Source organism: Eschrichtius robustus, chromosome 8, assembly GCF_028021215.1.
Source record: "Eschrichtius robustus isolate mEscRob2 chromosome 8, mEscRob2.pri, whole genome shotgun sequence".
NCBI classification, from domain to species: Eukaryota; Metazoa; Chordata; class Mammalia; order Artiodactyla; family Eschrichtiidae; genus Eschrichtius; species Eschrichtius robustus.
The window spans coordinates 88,609,108-88,631,414 of record NC_090831.1 but is presented as its reverse complement, the minus strand read 5'-3'; the positions used below and the strand labels follow the sequence as shown (position 1 = coordinate 88,631,414).

Genomic DNA, 22,307 nt, shown 5'->3' with positions numbered 1-22,307 from the left:
TTGGTCCAGAAGGAGGATACGCCTTGTGGTCTCATCCTAACGTGTTCTGGGACCTCAGCAGTAAGACAGTAGGAAGAGGGGAGTAAGTTGGGATGCAACAAGGCTATGGCTCAGCTTAGCCCCCAAAGGGGAGCCAGCAGATGAGTTTCCAGTATCCAGGAGCAGGATAAACTCCAGTCCCCCTGGATATCAGAGCAGTCCAGTCTTGCAGATGGGGAGGGAGAGGGTGCAGGAGTGTTACTTATGGTCAGGCATGAGGTGCCACCTCCAGCAGGTTGAAGAGATTTCATCCACTGGGTGGAGAAAAGAGAGAGGCCACCAGGTGAGAGTCAGGGCCAAGCAGGGTGTCAGGGCCCCAGCCAAGCTCCCTAAGGTTTATTACAAGGCCCCCCATCCCAACAAAGAAACAAGATGGCAGAGGGAAGGCTGCTGCTCAGCAGGGGGCGAGAGCCAAGTCCTCCGGGCACGTGGAGGATTGAGGGTGGGGGACGCAGGTTGAAGGTGTCAGTCACTGCAGCTGGGCTGGACTGAGACAGGCAGGGACACATACACAAAGGAGGCAAATTACAAAAGCACCCACCAAAAAGAGAAATAGAGGGAAAGCAGCCTCTGTGATGGAAAGCAGGATCTTGGAGAAAGACGGATCATGGAGCTCAGGGCTCCATGTGGAGCCCATAAAATGAAAGTGAAGACAGAAGCCAGTGGCTTGGGATTCATCTAAAATGTGAAAATGCAGACACCTTTGGAGCACAGAGAAGACCCAGCATGTCACTGTGACTTTAATGGCGATAATGAGCCTGCGGTTTTCCAGTCCTGGGATTCACTCACCCACACAGAGAGATAATATATTTTTCCTCTATGACAAGAAAATTGAATCTATCTTTCAGTCTAACTGATCTGAGGTGTAAGTGAAAAATAAGACTGTGTTCTATCACCTTCGATCTTTCTCTTCGCTCCGAGATAGGCCCTATTATTTTCCTTTATTTTTTCAAGCGCGAGAGAAGTGTTAATGGATCAGACATCAGTCATTCACCCCTGAGATTTGGGAGAACCTGGATCTTGTGTCTCAGCCACAGCATGAAACTTGAATTGCCTCGGTTCGGGGGTGGGGCGTGCGATATGGTAGAAGGGGCGGTGGTGGGAGGTGAGAACGGAGAATAAATAACGCCCCCAGATTCTGGGTCTACAACTGATATTTGGAAAGGCTCTGCATGAACTCACATTTGGCGCTTACCACTTCATGCGTATGTACTTCTTTAACCTGCACCAAAAAAATAGAGCCTGTCTACTAAAGACAGCTCAAATAAGATAACCCCTGGGCCATGAAGGGATATAACGAACGTGCTAGCCTCCCCAGTCCGATGGCCACACAAGCACTTGTGGAAAACTTCAGTTCACCAAACTGCAGGACAGTGCATGGTCAGACCGTCAGACCCTCCAGGGTCCCGCCAGGTCCTCAGCATGGGATAATCCAGTCAGACCTGAGTGCTTCATAAACACAAAAGGAGGAGGATTTGGTCAACTCCCACCTTGAATGCTCCCTGGACCCCACAGGGACTTGGCGTTTCATACCATTGCCAGGAGAAACCCACTGCTCTGCCAGGTCCTTTGTTAGTGGTGTTCTGGTCCATACGGTGCCCTGAATCCCTCTACTGGGGTCCAGATAAGGTCAGGCCCCTCACACCCTGCCCTAGCCCATGCGAAGAGCTCGAGATAGGAGTAAACTCCTTGGGGCCGCTCCCCAACCCCAGGTCTGAATTTCTAGGGGGCTCAGAAAGAAGGAAAGCACAGGCATCTTCAAGAGCAACGCCGAATGCAAAGCCAGGGCAGGTCCCTGGAGGCGCCAGCCTTCTGCAAGAGAGGCAGGCTCACCCACCAGGGTCCCTAGGTGGCTGCTATATCTGAGTGCATGCAACATGCCAGACCTCTCTGTTTTCCAGGCCAGCTGAACAAGGACGTGACCTACGCGCATTTCTACTCCTTCCTGAACTGTCTCCAGGTGAGCTCACACTGACTTGTTCCAAAGCTGTGTTCCCACAACCAGCACTATTCTTCTGTAATCAATGTTTTCCTGCTCTCAGGTCAGCCCCTGCCACGGCTGGATGTCTTCCAATAAGACGCTCCGGACTCTCACTTCAGAGGTAGGGCTGTCGCAGGCCCTTTGATACCGTCTTTGATCATTCTCTCCCTGTGTTTGCTGCAGGGTTTTCACTGGGGATGGGATTTTGGCAGGGCGATGGCCTCCAAGCTGGTGAATAAAAGAAACAAACTCCCGGATGCTTGAGGAGCCAAGAGAATGTGGGGTGCCCTGTCTCCCCCCTTCTGCCTCGCTGAGTCTGTGGTCCTTGCTGTGTTTCTCGATCACTGTCTCTATGTGTGCCTGTCTCTCTTGTACACACACATGCGTGTACACACACAAACACACACACGCCTTTGAAAGCTGGTCCTAGGCATATTTGTAGAGTCAGAGAAGTGACCAAGGCTAGGTGTACGCAGGGCTGGAATTCTCCCAAGGTAGGGGAGGACCAGGTGCCCCACAGCCTTCCTTTCTTCTCTGAGAAAGTTTCCCACATTTCTTTCACAGATGGTAAATAATTTCTTTGTAAGGAATTTAGTAAACATTTTTTACAAGGGAAATATATTTCAATTTTTTAAAAAACCTTGGAAAATACAAAAAAAAAAATAACAAAAATCACTCAAAATCCCACCACCCAAAATTAATATGTATGTATGTCCTTCCAATATTATTTTCATAGATAGTTATTTTGGGGGTTTTGCCTACATAGTATCAGAACACACATATTGTCTTGTACCTTCTGATGTTTATAATGATTCCTCCACATCATAATTTTGTAATCATTTTAGAAAATAGATCATATGAATGTACCATGATTTATTTCATCCCTTGGTGTTGGACATATGGATTGTTTCTAATTTCTCACTATGATAGATAGTGTTGTGATGAAGCTTTGTATATAGGAAGATGTATGTCTTTGTGTACCATGTCTATTTCCTTAAGACAAATTCCTAGAAAATTATTGGCTCAAAGAGTACGTCATGTTTAACGGTTGGATCCCTATCACCAAATTGCTCTCTAGAAAGGTTAAACAAATTGACATTCTCAATCACGTATCCCATGGCAATACTCTTTATTATCATGATCGTTCATCTTCTCTTTGCCAAACCCATGGGGAGAAAGTGGTATCTTAATACTTTAGTTTGCACTGATTTTGTTCCTAATGAACTTTAACAGTTTTGTATGCTCATTGGCCATTTGTGCATGAATGGAATTTAATATGCAGAGCTGCTCTCTGCTGATGACTTGCAGTCGGGGTGGGATGGGGACTATTGATTTCTTTGTTCTGCATGAATTGTCTCCCTAAAGCCCAAGTCTAGGTTTCATGAAATTCTCCCTGTTTCCTTTGTATTCAGAGAGCAGAACAACTCTCCAATACGCTGAAAAAAATTGCAACCAGCCAGAAATTTACGAACTTCAATCTTTTCTACGTGGATTTTGACTTCCAAGAAAGTAAGTCTTGCTTGGTTTAGGTATTGACACAAGACAGAAGCAGCAGCTACCATTTAGAGCCTGCCTGGGCAAGGCGTTTGTTTACAAGCCAACAGGCAGTATATTGGGCAGGGTCGCTTCTGCCCATTCTGACGCATTAATAGCTCTGAGTATTGAAAAAAGATAAAGTGTGAGACTCTTTCTGGAAAGGTGGAAGCTCAGCATCACCTCCTTACTTCACCATTATTTTAGAATCCCTGAAGCAATAGAGCCAGTGACCAGCTGGAAACAGCTTTGGGCTGGGAACCAACAGGTCAGTGGAATCATCTAACTTATTCTTGACAGTTTAGCAATGCCCGGCTTACGGCTGGGCTAAAGATGAGTGTGACAGGAATGAGGGGTAAGGCAGTGCCTCTCCTTGGGGCCACTGGATTACCTAAGGACTCGAAACAAGGCAGATTCCCAGACCTCACACATGATGAAACTAATGAGTCTCAAAGGGAGGACTTCAGATGCCTATGGCAAAGTGGACAAACCATACCCCAGCTTTCTGGAAAGAACATTACTGCTGCTTTTCTAGCATTCTATCCAAACACTGGGGTCACTGATGAGTGGCCACAAGAAAACAGGCATGATTACTGGATTTATCCTTTACATCTTGACTCTGAAAAATGATTATCTATTGACTTTAATCCTTCCAGCCCCATATTCATTGCTAAGCAACTGTTATGCAAGAGGAAAGTCTCTGTTGATAGACTGCCAGCTGAGATGATGCTAATGAAAAGCTTTGCAGTGTATGCAAAGGATGGACGGTTTCTCATACGGAGTTTATCATCTCTGTCTCCCCACCACCAACTCCCCCAGTCCAAGCATCTGGGATGAGACAGATGGCCATCATGAATTATCAAATATTACATTAGCTGACACGTTTTTCATTGTAGACTCTAGTACTTCAATTCTGAACATCTTTTCAACAAGACTGATCTCCGTTAACTAGATTTCCTGCCTAGGTGATATATATTTCTCTCATGGGGAGAGACATTTTGATAAATAACCTGTCATTAAAATGCAGAGTTAAAGCCTCATTAATGAATTCCTGGTGTAAACAAATGCACCACCAAGTGATCTTTGATCATCACCCACCCTGAATATAGATAAAGTTTTTAAAAATATAATATTGCCTAGCATTCACTTGAGACCTTTTCATTTTCCACAGTAATCTCTAGCTCTGTCATTTATTATCTTTGGGACTGTTGGCGATTCCCTGAACATTTCTAAACTCTCCTTTCCAGACCTGGAAATGGAGACACTATATCTACATAACAAGTCTTTGTGATGATTATGTAAAATAATGTGTAATCCTCCCAAATGCCATGCCTGGTACATAGCCAGCACCCAGGAAAGAGCACCATTCCCTCACACGCTTGCCACTTAATACATAGTTCAAAACGAGCAACATCTATACACCTGGGGACTAGTTATAAATGCAGAGCCCCAGGCCCCACTCCTAATTAGGACGTACCTAATCAGAGTCTGCATCTGTACATAATCCACAGATGATCTATTAAAATTAAAACACACATTAAAATTCAATAAATGGGGCTCCTGTAATGCTCCAAGATTAAGAACTTAGTCATTTAGTCATCAGATTTTTACTAAGCCCTCCTGTGTGCTGTGTAGGTGCTGGGAATATGGTTGTTAACAAAACAGGACAGTCCTCTCTTCATGAAAGATACAGGGAAAGAGCTTTCTCCTGGACCACCATACCGGCCAGCATTCCACATGCTTGGAAACAGAGGTTCCTCAGCACGTTCTTATCCTCAGAGCAACAATAAATGCAATAAAAAAGCAAAAAGTTCAGTTAACCTGAACACTCTACATCAACATGGCAGTTGGTCGCCTTACTGAGAAACCTCCTAGGTATCTCTCCTTGTTTGGCACTTCCCATCGGCAGTTCAAGGAATTTGCTGAGACTTTGTAATTTCCTGACATTTATTAAAAATGAAGGTCCAGTTTTGGTCCAGGGCCTTCTTTGCCTTCTCCATATGAAGTTAGTCTCCACTAGAGAAGATACAGTGGGAGGGAGAGTGGAGGCAGAGGAAATGGTACTCTGGGATCTGCTTCCAGAAACATCCGATACAGCATCGTGCATTTAATGGCTACATGCCATCATGTGTGCTTCTGAGAGAGCTGGCGTTTTTATCTAGTTTTCAAGAACTGTGGTAAGGTCTTAACCTACACCCAATGTTAGACTACTGCAAAGGGCATGCCTACCTTGAGATTTTAGCATTTTCCAGAGTAGGCAGAGGGCGCATCCGCTCCCAGATCCATCTCCGTGGATAAGCTCCCCCACCTGGGCAGCTCACCATCCTGGAAATCTGGCCGACCTCATGCAGGCAAATATGTTATTATACAAAGAGCCCAGAATTTACAACCAGATAGACCTGTATTCCTATCTCAACTCAGACATAGAATAGCTGTGTAACCTCGAGCAAATGAAATAACTGTTCAGGTTTAGTTTCCTTTTGTGTAAGGTAGCAGTAACTAAACTGTGGGCTCTATGTAAGGATAGAGACAGTGCTTGTCATGTAGTAAGGACTCCGATACCTGTTAGCCGACACCTTCCCATCGCCACCACCATCACTGTATGTAAAGCACCTACTACATTCTTCCAGGGCTTATGATAGATGGATAATAAATGTTTATTCTTTTTCAATGTCTAACCCTCCCCATCACCAACTGAGCCCGTGCATCACTTTGAGTTCCTCACAGGAAGCTATGGTAGAAATGCATCTCCTTATCACAGTTTCCTTTTATCAGGAATGAAAACCCTATAGAGTCACTGATTAAATCTGCAGTCTCACTAGTCACATGAAAATCTCTGCTCTCATTTCCATACTGTATTTGAGTTATTGCATCACAAATATCACTTTTCATATGAGATTTACAATTTTACACCCTGTGGCAGAGCAAATGACAGTTGAGGGTCCCTGTCCCTTGAGGGTAGACACGAGACCTATCTGTTCTCCACTCTGACAGCCTCAGTCCAGCACCAAAAGATGACTGCTCACCTCAAAGACTCTTTTTTGTCTCTTGCTGACTCATCCTCCAACTGGTTATGAGCTAAACAGAGGCAACAATTTTTTTTCCCTTCAGGAAATGCCAGCTTGAGCAGGTGATGTCCTTTTTCTTCATCTCCACCACACCTCCCAAACAGAGGAAGGAGCATGCCACTTGGTTGACAAGGCCATTTTTTCACTGACACTTTAAATATACCACCAGCTCCCCTCAGCTTCTAAGACAACTCAGTTAGAGTTTTGGTTCTTAGTTCCCCTCCCCACAAGTATATGTTTGTCAAAATGACCAGTGACTTCATAGTGCTGACCAGAATTCAGATTTCTCTTTTTAAATATCTGCTAATCATCAAGGAGCTACCAAATGTTCTCTGAAACTCCTGTGATTTCTATTGCATCTCTGAAAAACTGGTCATTAGCAGAGCTTCTTTGACTTTACAAATAAAGGAAATACATTACGTACCAAATCCAAAGAGATCGCTCATGATCTTTCAAAAGCTTTAATTCAAGTGTTCCAAAGAACAAACGGCAATTTATTTGCCTATTTTTAATTATGGTCCCAGGCAGGAAGGGAACTGACCAACCTACCATAATACCCTGCTTGGACCACCCAGTCTAAATCAGAGAAGAAGTAGAGACCACTGTCTGGTATTGCATTTATTCTAAGAAAGCAAAATTTCACCCTGAGATAAACAAACTAAAAAGAGTCACTCTGTCTAGCACTGTCATAATACAGGTAAGACCTTAAACTCTTGCCTGTGAGTTACTGACTCTTCCTGGAAGTGTTATAATTCTTATGTCTACAGATATTCAGTGACTGGTAAGCCTCAGAGACACAATAATCATATGAGAAAATATCCTGCGTTGTGGGATCAAGCCTCCAAGGGGAGTAGAAGAATCACCGTTCCTTCTCATTTTGAAAAATAGTCATTAATTCTGATGACTAATTTATGTCCATCTGTTCCATGAAGTATAATATCTATCACCACCTCTCCCTTTCTCTAAGGGCCATAGTTTTTAGTTTGGTAGTTAGTAATGCACATAAAATTCAAATCAAAATGGAAACAGCCTAGACTAACTTTAAGCCTCGTAAGACTAGCGTTGAATCACACTAGAGGAAACATGGGTATAAGAAAGTCTGGTCTTTTTAATATGGAGCTCTTAACAAACATTCCTCTCCAGGAACACGATCTTGGCTTAAACTGTGTTTCATTTATAAGCTCAAATTTGCTTTTCCACTGTCAATTTTCCAGATCTCCAGATCACTGTAATTCCTTTCTGAACGTTCTCTTGGCCAGTGAAGGCACAAGTTTAGATTCAATTTGTCACTCAAACTTCTCTGCAAATGTGAAGAGTCAAAAAGTGTTATGAGGAACTTCCTACCCCTGCTGGGTCAGAGGATGTGTGAGTGGTCCAGGTCAGGCCCATGGCTTGCTGTCTATCTCTTTAATACAACCCTTTCTCAGGTCTTGACTGGGCTTGGTTCCCATTGCCTAACAGGCCTGGGAATTACTTAACATCTGATTGAGATTTTCTTTCATTCTTTCTTTTCTTTCTTTTTAACATTTGTATAGCATAAGGTGAAACCAAACTGAAAATAAGGGACAAGCAGGAGAAGGGATTGAAAAGTTCATTGAGGATTTGCGTGAAGCAAAGGAATGCAAATAGAATGGAAGCGAGGTCACCTCTGAAGTCGCAGAGGAGCCTAGGAGGCTGACATCTTACCTGGGCTGGACCTTTCTGCATCAGTGTTGATTTTTGTATTAGAAACCCTGTGGGGCTGCAAAGTAGAGATGAGACAAATAGTACGAAAGAACAAAAAGCACTGAGGGGGCTCAGTGGGGGTGACGTTGACTTTGTATTTGAAGAAACCCTTCCAATGCCTGGTGCTCCATTAAGGGTAATTGGTTGGATGTTCAGATTGGAAATGGCTCAGAGAGAGAAGCAGCATAAAGTTAGAAAGTAGAACAGCAGGACCCAAAAAACAAATAGGAAAGTGACCCATTCTCTCCCGACCAAGGGGCAGAAAGAACACTCTGAACCAGGCATGGGGAATGCATGACAGGTGAGCCAGGATGAGCAGGGCTGGTCCAGAGCAGTATGGCACACCCAGGGAGACAGGAGGGACCCACAGGTGCTTCAAAGTGTCAGATCCAGAGGGAAAGGTGAAGCACCCAGAATTGAACCGGAAGCAGAGAATCCGGTTCCAAGGCCATGCCTAAAAGACAGAACAGCCAAGTAAACTGAAGCTAGAGCCAGGCGAGCTTCCCCAAGGCTCTGTCTTTTACGGGGTACCTAGGGCCAATGGCAGGAAACTGTGAGGTCTGCAAGCTGGTTCAGCAGAACAAATAAACCTTCATAAGGGTTAGTGTGGTTTCAGTATCACTGTAATTCTGAGCTTCCTATCAGAAAAGCAGATACATAACATTCCTTCAGAGAGATACACCGTTTACCAGCATGAAGCAATCTCTCCCTTGAGACCACATGTGGAGGACACAGTGGACAATATCCTTGATTTGAGTTTCACAAGAAATGCAAAGGCCACTTTCCATTAGCTGCTTCTTCTAGCAACCTCCAATAGAACCCAGGCATAAAGTATAAGAGAGTGGCTCAGTGGTGGCCATTCTGGCAGGGAAAAAGCCAACAGGAATTGGTGATCCAGTATAGGACTCCAAACCACCAGCAGGAATTGTTTCCTGTGTCTGAGAAGGGCAGCAGTATTTGCAGCCCCTCTGGGGACAAGGATTGGGTAGCAAGTGTGGACGGGCTGGCGTGCTATTAGGACTAATTACAAAAGCAGCATAGTATTGATTCAGCTCTGGGAAAGTCCAGCTTCTCTCATCCAGTTAAAGCCCCTAATAGCATTTCCATTCCTTCCCTTGGGGCAAAAGAGAGATCAACAAAGAGGGCAAGAGGGAACAGATCCCTGCCCTTGAGTTTTTGTGAAGTGTGAAGAGGAAAGAACTAGAGGAATCTCAGCTGTGCCGTTTCCCCTCTCTGGACACCAGGGAAATGAGGACATGGGCTACACTGGGAGTGGTAGGTTTCACATTTTTCTCTCTGGAGGCTCTCTAGGGATTTGAAGTTTCCTTGAGGAGTTCTTATTGACTGTATGATATTATAATATAGAGTTCATTATGCCTTTGCCTTGGAGCAACTGACATTCCTGGTCTCACCCCTGTTGAAGGACAGTTTTATTGCTGTTCATCATTTTGGGGCTCATAACATTTTCCTCTGTAGCCATACTCACTCTAAATGTGATGTCCAGATCATTTTAGGTAATTATATTTCTGACGAACTGTGTGAGTTTTAATGATGATTGCTTGACATATGCAGGCAGTGTCTGGAAATGGCAGCCAATGAAAGGAGGTGTTAACAAAATGCTTAATATTTTCCTCCTACTCCTGAAATTCTGTCCTCCTTGCCACTGAGAAATGAGATGGACTTAAATCGATGTTGAATATTTTAGAGCTCACCCTTCCCCACCACCCTACTCACTCTACAAGCCACATTCATCCAACACTCTCACACATTTGTCTTCCTGAGTTAGAGAAAAAATAATGACACAATGGAAAGCTTATCTCTGTTCAGAAAGCCCCCGGCAGAGGCAGACGTGGCTGGGTAAGCATGGGCCCGGGAGGAGCATCCTTCACAGCCCTTGCTCTTGGGTGTTGACTGTTGCTCAGGAAAGCATGTCTCTTACCCTCTGTGTGTGTGTGTGTGCACGCCCCGCAGTCATGGAGGAGTGGCAGAGGAGCGGAGGGCAGCCCTGGCAGCTCATTGAACCCGTGGATGGATTCCACCCTAGTGAGGTAAGTGCAGTCACACGATGGTTGCTGAGGGCAGTCTGTTACGTTATCTTTGTAATATAATTATGCACCCATGCATTCGTTTTTATCCTGTTTTATTCCAGAAAGAATTTGAGGTGATGTGCACACATGTGTAAGATAGGAGATAAATAAATATAAATTAAATTGATAAAATATAAATAAAATAATAAAGTGAAAATCAGAGTAAAAAGAAAATAAGATAGAAATGATACCTGAGTCCCTGACTTAATGTCTACAATTCACAATGTGTCCCAGGAAGTCCTAAGAAACTGCCTGCAAGGGCCCACAAAATCAGCTCCATGCTTCCTACGCAGCTGATGCAAAGAAGGGCATAAGTCATAGCCTTAAGAAGATAAAAAATAAATTAAGTACTCAAAAGAAAAAAAATCGGAAGGACTCCTGGGAATGAACCCTGTGAGAAATTTCTTCTATGGATCCTTCTAGAAAAAAAGGAGAACCATACGAGAGGAGAACAGTGTCCTTAGCAATATCCTGCAGTAAGAGCTGTTTCTCATTTAGGATTCCGAGGAACAATCTGGAAAGTAGTTCTACTCTGGCCTCTTCGCAGAGCAAGGGGAGCTAGATGGTGGGATTCTGTCCCCTCCCCCTCCCCCGTCCATTGTCCTGGCTGCAGCCAGGGAAGTTCCACTTTTATCTGTTCTACATACTGGACTTGCTCATGATATTTCTTTGTATAAAAAATAGAAAATGAAGTGGGGGAGTAGCTCTGTTGCTTCTAACATTTTGAAAGCCAGTCCCCTGCAGGAGGGATGGGCCATTTACCCACAGGCAATCCTCTGTGGCTATCGTCTCTCTGATGCGGCTTTTGTGGCACTGACAAGGGTCCAAATGTGAGAAGCACTCCTTGTAGCCTTGATCTACATGGTCAGCCAGGCCACAGGGAGGGCTGATCATCCCCTAAGAAGCATGAAGGGAACCATAGTCCTCCCTCCCCCTGAGCTCTAGGTCCCATGAGTACCCATGGGCAGGGCTAAGAACTGTCTCAAAAGAAAAGGAAGAGGGACTTCCCTGGTGGTGCAGAGGTTAAGAATCCGCCTGCCAATGCAGGGGACACGGGTTCGAGCCCTGGTCCAGGAAGATCCCACATGTCGCGGAGCAACTAAGCCCGTGCGCCACAACTACTGAGCCTACGCTCTAGAGCCCGCGAGCCACAACTACTGAGCCCATGTGCCACAACTACTGAAGCCCGAGCACCTAGAGCCCATGCTCCGCAACAAGAGAAGCCACCGCAATGAGAAGCCCGCGCACCGCAATGAAGAGTAGCCCCCGCTCGCCACAACTAGAGAAAGCCTGCATGCAGCAACGAAGACCCAATGCAGCCAAAAATTAAAATTAATTAATTAATTAATTTTAAAAAAAAAGAAAAGAAAAGGAAGAGTGCCACTCCATGATCAGATGAATGGACAGTAGAGTCTCACAGATGCTGGGTAAATTTTAAAATGAGTATTAAATGCGCATCTTACTGTGTTAAGTAACAACAACCCAAACAATCTAAGTAATGCACCTCAGAATATCTGTTTCCTGTGTATCACTTGGATGGGTTGATCCAAGAGAATTATTGGCTAGAAGCTGGTTAAATATTAGAGTTTGCCCCCCCACCAAAAAAAAAAAATGATGTCTTTGGTTTTAGAATAGTTAATGTGGAGACCTGCTTTCTGGCAATAATTAGGTAGTAGTTCTTGTCATTCTTTGTACATTACAGAATTTTACCCTTCTGACTCTATAGAGAATGGGGACGAGAGGAGATGGTCAGAGAGGGAGCAATGAGGAACAAACTAAAAAGAAGAGGGTCAAAGACAGCTTTGTTGTATCCCTCGGGACATATTTGTCTGATCTATCAAAAGACTATTCTGTCCCTGACTCTTAAAATAGTATTAGGGTTCAAGGTCTGTCAAATTGGGGCTCTTTCTTGCACTCAAACAGCTTCGCCGTTAACTGACTGTTGAGAACAGAGTCAGAAGCTGAAAATCGGTGTGTCATAATCTTACGTTATTCCTGAGAGATTTGTTCACATGCTGAGAGTGGGTGATAGAGTGGGCAACAGTGGTGGAGCCACATCTAAAGTGGGTGACAATGGATAGATATGCCTAAAGCCTGCCTAATTATCATGTATGTTGAGCTAAGCAGTCTAGATGGCAAATTGCCACCCTAGAATGTCTATTGAGTGCCTACCCGGTATCAAATACAGTGAGAAGGGTGAACAGGAAACCACCCCTGCTGGTTAAGGATATTATAAGGTAGAGTGGGAGAATGACAAATAAACAGATAATTAAATGTAAAAAGTAGTCAATGCCTCCAGTTGTGCAAGCACAGATGCTATGGGAGCATTATGGGGGACGGAATGGGAAAGAGGGGTGCAAGAAAAGATTTTCAGAGGAGGGAACTCAGAACTAAGACCGTGAACTAGTCAAGTGAAAGGAAGAGGGGAGGGGCTGCAGAAAGTGTTTTGAGCTGAGGAAAGTGCAAGGGCAAGGACCTGAATACGAAAGAAAGCATGGCACATTGGAGGTAATAAAAGTGCTTCAGTGTGGCGGGGACATAGAACATGAGAGTGGAGTGGAGAGAGAAAGAGCAAGAGAGATATTCAGGGACAGGTCACATAAGGTCTGAGTAGGGTTTGACCTTTTCAACTGTGGAGAACAGAGAGCCGTTGAAGGTTTTTCGGCAAGTGGGAAAAATACCTAGACCTGTTCTCTAAAAAGATACCTGTGGTAGCAGCATGAAGAACGGTTTGGTCTAGCAAGGGTGCGGACATTCCTGTGCACAAGAGGGTGATGGCCTGAACAGAGGTAGTGAGAGTGAGGAGAAAGAGAAAGGCCTGTATTGGAGAGATTCAGAGAGTTGAATCAACAGAACATGGTCATTTATTGGATGTCAAGGTGAAAGAGAAAGAGATGCTAAGCATCACACTTCTTTTGTGACTTGGGAAACTGGATAGATGATTTCATTGCCTGCCGAGGTCAAGAACACCTTTAGGGGGATAGGGTGGTTTGAGGAGGAGTTTGGCACATGTTGGATTTAAAGAGCCTCTAGGATGTCCAAATGAGGATATCCCTGCAGCAGATAATATATGAGCTTAGCGCTCAGGAAGGGATCTGAGCTGGAGATACAGATGTGAGCACCATCAGGACAGGGTTGTGACTTGAAGCCTTGAAGAGGGGCCGCTGGACGTCCCTGCATACTCGCCTCCCGATGGTGTGCCCTACAGCAGAAGCAGTGTTAAGGGATCCTTCTAGACCATGGGGGCAGCTATGGGAGTCCACATCTTTTCCATCTTGAAAGAGTCAGATGGGCAAGGCTGAGTCTCAGGACCTCATCCTTATGGCGCAGACATAATACCAACCAAAAGAGAAGACTCGGACCTTTTTCAAGTGCCCCCTCACCAGTCCTGTACATCTGAGCAAAAACAGTTGATACTGGCCCCTCACCACCAAGGGGTGAGCAGGCTTTATTTTACTGGCCTATTTCTTCCTAAAACCCTGCTAGAGAAGCAGGGGGGAGTGTGTAACCACTATTGATTCAACTGCCCCAGTTTTCTTAGGCAGACAAGTTTAAGTATAAATATGGACTATGTTGAACAGTTCAAATTTATGATTGATAGATATTAATTTTTGAGCCAGATTATATTCACCATCTAAATTCTTTACTTATATTTTAATGGAAAATAAATAATCATATAAAAATTCCTGTATATCAATAGACTGACAACCGCTTTACTTTTTCATCTCATTTCCAAAATGTAGAACCAGAATTTTAAGAAATATATATAATGCTAGACTTGCTGATTGATTGGATTTGGTGGGTGGGAGTGAGATGACTCACAGGATTCGACAACTGGATGAAGGGAGGTGAAAATATAAAGTCAAGGAACTCAGAAGAAGGAGCAGATTTGAACATTCTGAATTTGGGGTGCCTGCACAGTATCCAGCCATTAGATCATATTTATGGGTTCTGATCTCAGGAGACACAGGTTTGGGAATCACCAGCTTCTAGCTGAGAGCAGGAGACACTGGCAGGGATGAGATTGGCCCAAGGGATCAAATTTTGAAGAAAAATAAAGATCAAAGAGAATTAAGACTGAGAAGGTATTTTAGTTATCTATTGTTGCATACCAAATGACTTAAAAACCACACACATTCCTTTTTCTTTTTAACTTTTTATTTTATATTGGAGTATAGCCGATTAACAATGTTGTGATAGTTTCAGATGCACAGCAAAGCAACTCAGCCATACATATACATGTATCCTTTCTCCCCCAGACTCCCCTCCCATCCAAGCTGCCGCATAACATTGAGCAGAGTTCCCTGTGCTATACAGTAGGTCCTTGTTGGTTATCCTTTTTAAATATAGCAGTGTGTACATGTCAATCCCAAACTCCCTAGCTATCCCTTCCCCCGACCCTTCCCATCCACCGCCCCCCAGCCCCGGTAACCATAGCTTCGTTCTCTAAGTCTGTAGTCTGTTTCTGTTTTGTAAATATGTTCATTGGTATCATTTCTTTTTAGATTCCACATATAAGCAATATCATACGATATTTCTCTTTCTCTGTCTGACTTACTTCGCTCAGTATGACAATCTCTAGGTCCACCCCTGTTGCTGCAAATGGCATTATTTCATTCTTTTTAACGGCTGAGTAGTATTCCATTGTATACGTGCCACATCTTCTTTATCCATTCCTCTGTCGATGGACTTTTAGGCTGCTTCCATGTTTTGGCTATTGTAAACAGTGCTGCAGTGAACATTGGGGTGCATGTATCCTTTCAGACCATGTTTCTCTCCCAGGAGAGATATGCCCAGGAGTGGGATTGCAGGGTCATAAGGTAGCTCTATTTTTAGTTTGTTATGGAACCTCCATACTGTTCTCCATAATGGCTGTACCAATTTACATTCCCACCAACAGTGTAGGAGACACATTTCTTATCTCACAGTTTCTGTGGCCAGGAATCCAGGCACAGATTAGCTGGGTAACCTGCTCCGCTGACTCTCCCAAGTTGCCATCAAGGTGTCTGCCAGGGCTGGGTCTCATCGGAAGGCTTGACTTGGAAGCTCACATTTGTTGGCAGAATGTAGTTCCTTGAGACCTGTTGAACTGAGGGTCTCAGTTCCTAATCGGTTGTTGCTCAGAGGCCACCTGAGCAACCTGCTTCATCAATGAGTGCAAAATGGCAACAGAGAGAGTCTGCCAGTTATGTCAGTCACTGCTGTACGTAACCTAATCACAGAGTAACATTCCATCACCTTTGCCATATTTTAGAAGTTAAAAGCAAATTACAAGTCCTACCACACTCAAAGGAGAGGGATTACGCAGGTATGACTACCACAAAGTGGGAACCATTGCCCATCTCAGCAGGACCCGCTGGAAAGAAGTCCTAGGAGATCGCTAGATGCCTCCAAGAGAGAGCAGGTGTATCCGAGAGTTGGGAATAGCAGTCAAACTGCTGACAAAATGCAAAGAAAGTTTTTCTTAGAAAAGAAATGTCATTGCAAAGACCCGAGACCCAGATTTGTGGCCTGTTGAAGCTGTAGCAATTCTACCTGTTCAAACACCCACTTTTTAAAATCTTTGCAAAGTTAAGTATCTGAAAAGGCACGTAAAAGATCTCTGGGCCTAAAATCAGACAATAGTAAACAGAAAACATTGAAAGAGCCACGAACATACATCAAGTCTGCTTTCCTTGGCTATGCTGAGACCACCTAGCTAAACATTCCTGACACCTCCTGCCTTAGAAGCTTCGCCCAACAAAGCTCTCTGCAAAACAGCGTCCTCTCCTCTCCTCATGGAAGTAGCAACCCAAACCGATCCTCTTAAAACTCTTCCTACAGGCAGTGAATTTTCCATGACATCAATTCCCTCTTCTTTCTTGATCCCTGACCCTTATACACTGCTGGTGGCAGAGATCAGATATATAATCAGTGCATGGCTTTAAACAAGTTAACAGTCTCTAGGTCTTTACTTGTCTCAACATGTAAGCCCCCAGGACCCAAGGTCCTTGACAGACTGGTGGAGCCCCTCAAAAAAGGCAGTTAAGCTGGCAGTGGGGAGAGAGAGGAGGGAGGGCCTCCTGGGCCAGGGAACCCTCAAATAACACTCACTTAGGCTGGCCCTCCCGTGCATCAGGGACCAGGTTTGTTTAGTTTGCTTTATACACCAACTGGCAGCAGTGGTTTTGGTGGTGGCACCCTGAACCAGCACAGACAGGCTAGAGCTGGAAATGTAACATTTTAAATACATCTTACACCACTGTCATATTGTAAGTTTACAAATTTAAAATTAATTGGGACCCAAAGTAACCAGGTCCAATAGACTGTGTTTCTGGACAGATAAAGAGGCCAGAGAAGTAAAACTGTGCCTTCCCTGTGGTGAGGGCTTCCCTGCAGGTATTTAAAAGCAATCTTACAAGACAGCCTGGAATTGTTCTCCCTTCAAGAAAAATAAATTCACAGTAGATTTTTTACTTTGGTCTGGTAGAACCCCAGAGTTAAATTTAGCAAGAGTTCAACTTAAAAGGTATCAGTCATGATAAGTTGTTGGTGAAATCTATATTCTCTTGCTCTGAATTGCATTTGTTCTTTTAAAATATTACAAAAAGGTAGTTACTGTTCAGGGTTTGTTTTTATGATTGTCTTACTAAAGAGTTCCATTTTTGTAGCAAAATACATACAGTTAGCTTACAAAGTGGGAATGTGGAAGAATCACAGATGATGTCCAGCTATGACCACTGCTGGGCTTCTATCATGTCTGGATATGTGAGCAGATCATGAGCATGTGGGCTGGATCTGACATGGTATATTTTCTTGGAGGACCCGGTACTCTCCCGGTGAAGAACTCATCATAAATACAAATATGGTTAGGCAAAGAAGCGTGGCGCAATTTTAAATTGTCATTAGAAGGGAGAGAAATCCTAGAAGCCATATGGTGGCTGTCACCAAGGGCTGAATCAAGAAGTGGCACCAGGTCCCTACCCTCCAACTCCCCTCTCCGTGGACTCATGCCTGAATCCTAGGGAGATCAGGGGCTGCAAGTAAAAACTGAAAAAGCTGCTTCACCAAAAACTTATATAAGACAATGGGGTGTTACGTTGCCCTACTTTGTCACCCCTTCTATGAGAGTTTCAAAGAGAAAACTTCACAGTGAACCAATGACCATCACATGGTTTTGCCACCATGAGGGCTTCTGAGTAGCAGCAGTAGACAGATGGGTGGGTGGCAACGCCCCACAGAAACACTGGAGCTGCAGGGATGCCTGCAGAACAGCACCAGTGCCCATCAGATGTGGACTTACCCAGAGGAAGGGCCACACCAGCTAGAACTGAGTGGCACCTAGACAAAAGCAGCACCGCCAATGTGGCAACCATCTGGACTCTGCAGCTGGGGTCCTGCAAGAGCACAGGCAGCTGAGTCAACTGCAAAGGAAGAGACAGGAAGGGCCTAACCCTGTTAACCAGAATATTCCAATTAACCAGAATTCCACATTCCCTAGCGTTCTGCTGGACCAGATTTCTTTCCGTGCGCGTGTCTAGTAGGGTTAGTAAATGAGGCAGCCTGTGAACCCCTCCTGGGCTGCAGATGTTGGGCACACTGGCAGCAGGAAACTGTCTCCACCCCTGTCCTGAGGATAAATGTTAGGGAGATGTGTACGAAAAAAATGCATCGGTGAAATAAATTAGCTTGCATGTATCTGACGGAATATCGTGCAGCAAATAAAAACGATACAGACCTACTTTTAGTGGCACAGAAATATGTTTGTAATATAGAGCAAAGTAAATAAAAAGCAGATTAGAGATTGTTGGGATGATTACTCAACTGAATGCATGTGTCAACACTCATGGAACTGTTTACCAAAAAGAGTTCATTTTACTGTGTGTAAATTATACCTCCAAAAGAGCAGATTATAAAATATTTACAGAGGGATCAAATGTATGTGTGTGTGCGTGTGTGTGTGCCTCAGAAAGGCTCAGTGTTAACAGTGACTATCTCTATTATAATTAAGATAAATTTTGTTCTGTTTTTCTTTTTGCTTAATTGTCCTTTAATTTTTTCCCAAATGAATAGATATTGCTTTAATGTTTTTAATTGTGAAAAGGGAAGCGCGAAAGATATTTGTGTTCAAGGAACACCTCGCTTGGAGTAATGAGGATGACCGGGCCTTGCCCTGTGCAGAGCATCATGGGAGTTACAAGAGGAGGTTGGTTATAAGAAGCCCACAATAGGTGCTCAGTAAATGTTTCTCAGACGAATGAATAATTATAGTGGGTCATTTTATCACAAGTGTCTAGTTTAGTAATAACAATACCATTTTAGATCCAAAATATTGGCAATGCACACTCACGAATATTTTAGTCTCCATTAGAGTGACAGCCAACTAATTGCTTTCAAACCAAATAGTTACCACATGCTCAAATCTGAGCTCTTTTATTTTAACTTTCCTCTGCTTATCCTCACCCCCATCTCCTCCTTTATTAATTCACATTGGGAAACAAATGACCACAAATGTATTGGTACCACATAATTTTTAGGAAGACTGCTTAGGTATATCAAAGTGAAAGGCAAAAAACAAAAAAGAAGAACCAGTAATTTTCCACAGACTTGGAAGCAGCCTACTTTGTTGAGAAGTAGCAGGAAAAACAGCCCAAAACCAGTCCTCTGTTTTTGAAGACATGACTGCTTATAGTGTGAGAGATGATCAGACCCTTCCTGGAAACCTGCTGGCTTGACAATCAGCCTCTTTAGGTCTGAGAGGTGTGTGTGTGTGTGGTATGTGGTATGTGGTACGTGTTGTGTGTGTTGGTGGCAAGTGGGGTGTGTATGTGTGTTAGACACCACATGGATATGATCAAGATTACATTGTTGGATGGATGGAATTTGGGGTCCACCTCAGAAGGCTCAGGAACATATTAAAATACTGGGGATATTTAATGTATCGACTCAACCAGTTCTATTTTTTTCTAACAACTGCTAAAATCTTACACACAATTTAGACCCAGAAAAGTCTTCAGATCATTTACTCATTTTGCAAATAAGAGAATTTCAGCCCAGAGAAGAAGGCCAAAGAGGGCTGGCCAGCATCACACAGGGAGCTGGCTGCACTGCTTGCTGGAATGATGAACAGCATGTGCCCTTTGAAGACAATGTCCATGTGCTTCTGCATAAAGTCAGGGACATCCCTGAGCATCTGCCCTCAACAATGTGTTCCCCTCTGAGGCCTTCAGCAGTCACGTTTCTCTTATCATTCAGCATTAACCGCCCCCCCACCCCCCTCCCATGGAGATGTAGCCATCTGGGGCCTGAAGGCCTGTCCAGGGCCCTTTTGCTAAATGAGGGCATTATCTGCAGAGAAAGACTCCTCATCAAAGGCATGTTAATGACAAGCCAGAGGACCGAACAACCAAGAATGGATCCTGCTGACATTGTGAATAAAGGGACATACAACAATGCAACCAGAGAGCGGGCATCAGGCCAGGAGAGAGAGGGACAAGCCTATTGTGAATTAAGCCTGTACATTCCACACCCTGGCACTCCAACCACTCTCTCCGTGCCCACAGCCTCCTTCAGGAGCCCAGCCCTGCCAGGGGACCGGTTCAGCTCCGTCTCCCAGGCACCCGTAGTCCCCTTCCATGACTTTCTCTTCCACATCTCTAAGCTTTTGCATGTGCTGTGTCCTCTGCCACATACACTGCTTTCCTCATGATCCATCTGGTGAATTCCTCCTTGAAAATTCAGCTCAGCCATCACACTCTTCAGAGAGGACCTATCCTTTCTTCACACCCAGCAGAGTTGCCACCTCTTCCCCTTCCAGCCGTGTGCATCCCTCACAGTCCTCCCTGTGGGTTTGGTGGTGTCATTCTGCATGTCTGGGTCCCTCACTAGACTGGGAGTTCCTTCAAGGAAGGATTCATCCTGTTCACCTCCAAAACCCAAGCCTTAAGCCTGCAATAAGTGTTAGCTATCCACAGGTAAGTGAATAAATGCCTTTCTGAGAAAGTGTATTTGCTGTCTATTACTAAATAACAAATTACCACAAATATAGCAGCTTAATACAATACACACTTGTTGTCTCACAGTTTCTGTGGGTCAGGAGTGCTGGCATAGTTTAATTGGGTTCTCTACTTAGAGTCTCAGAGGCTAAAATCTACATTCTCACCAGGAGACTCAAATGGGGAAGATTTGATTTCAGACTCACTTGAGTTGTTAGCAGAATTTATCTCCTTGTGGTTGTAGGACTGAAGACCCAACTTCTTACTAGATGTCAGCTGGAGGCCACCCTCTGTTCCCTGCCATGTGGGCTTTCCAACATGGCTTCTTACATCATCAGCCCATCAGCGAGTCTCCAGAGCAAGTCTGCCAGCAAAGCAGAGCCTTAGATAATGTAACATAATCACCAAAGGGACATTCTTTCACCTTTACCATGTTCTATTGCTTAGAACCAAGTGATAGGTTCCATCCACAACAAGGGAAGGGGATCATACAAAGACCCAAAGGTAGGAATCCTGGGGAACCATCCTAGAGTCTGTCCACCGCACAAGGAATAGAGTAAATCTTGCCGGTAAATTCTTTACTTTGTTTTAATTTCCCTTTTACTCCTCCTTTGGGTTCTCTCTTGCAGGTGGCTTTACAGCTGTTGGCAGATCGCTTCTGGAAGAAGGTGCAGCTCCAGTGGCCCCAGGTCCTGGGAAAGGAGAATCCATTCAACCCCCAGATTGAGCAGGTGTTTGGAGACCAAGGCGGGCACTAAGTCCCCCGGGACACCTGCTCCTGGGGAGCTCAGGAAGGCAGAAACTTGGGTAAACTCATTCAAGAAACAGTTATGGGGGCGACTGTGTCACAAACTCACAGGCCACTCTTCAGCAGCATCTTTGCAAAGTGCTTTTCTCCCATTTAAGAGCCTAGTGTCACTCTCCTCACTTCCCCTTTCCCACTTTTGGGGATGGCTTCCCAAATAAACCACCGGCACCCAAATCTTTGTCTCAATAAAGACAAAATTATAATGACAGTGTGTGTATTATTGTGTATGCTGTATTATTTTATTATTTTTTAATTTATTTATTTATTCCTGATAGGGAGATATTAATAATTCTATTTTGGCTAGGCACCAGCGTGAACCAAATCTTCCCACTCATCGTATCAATGATTGGAAGAACCTACCACAGACTAGCTTCTGGCTTTGCGCATTTCACACCTTGTTTCTCCTCCACGATCCACACACTTCCTCTGCCGGGAGCTGTAGGACACTCTCTCATACTGTGATCTGACCACTAGCCCTGAACCTTTGTCACGGTGCTGGTGGACAACAGGGGCGTACCTGGAGGCCCTTTCCTGCACCAGGATGGCTAGCGGTACCCTAACTGTGCACAGAAATGACAGCTAACCACATAAATAGTCCAACCTAAATCCAGCCTAAACAGATCTCCATTTCAACTTCCCCAAGATTCCCATGGCTTTTCCAGAGCCACTGGATATAAGGGAAATTGTGACAGAGAGGAAACAATAGTGTATAAAATATCTTACTTTTGCAAATTTTACAAAGCATAGGACCATGTGAACTCATTGTTGGGGTCCCTTCCAGGGCTTTGGAAGGAACCCTAAAATTTAATCTTTCTTAGACTTATGGTAAGTCCACCTCTGCTCACAAGATGAACTGGCCAGATTTGTGTGAGCTTCAGTTTGGGGGGCCAACACACTTAAAAGGTTGTGAACCCATTAATTTCTGTCACCTGGGCAGAATCCTTGGCTCAGCATGACCAGCACATGTCCCCAGGAGGCAGATCAACAGAGAACCAACAAGCCGCCAGGAGGCTGCTTGTTTCAAGCAGGAAATACAAACTCGGAGTATAGATTGAATGTGTGAGGTGTGGAGGTGTGGGGCTGTGGACACCT

The 22,307-nt window shown here is 44.4% G+C and overlaps 1 protein-coding gene across 2 annotated transcripts in view; it reads left to right on the top strand.

Moving 5' to 3' along the window:
* Positions 1–21,276, top strand: part of AOAH (acyloxyacyl hydrolase) — a 177,719-nt gene extending 156,443 nt beyond the window's left edge. For both annotated transcript variants that reach the window (XM_068550049.1, XM_068550048.1), the window contains 5 exons: positions 1,941–1,999; positions 2,082–2,141; positions 3,433–3,529; positions 10,318–10,394; positions 21,037–21,276. In XM_068550049.1, coding sequence (XP_068406150.1) covers positions 1,941–1,999; positions 2,082–2,141; positions 3,433–3,529; positions 10,318–10,394; positions 21,037–21,165 — 422 coding nt within the window. In that variant the 3' untranslated portion in view covers positions 21,166–21,276. The remainder of the gene's footprint in view (positions 1–1,940; positions 2,000–2,081; positions 2,142–3,432; positions 3,530–10,317; positions 10,395–21,036) is intronic.
* The last annotated feature ends 1,031 nt before the right edge of the window (positions 21,277–22,307 follow it).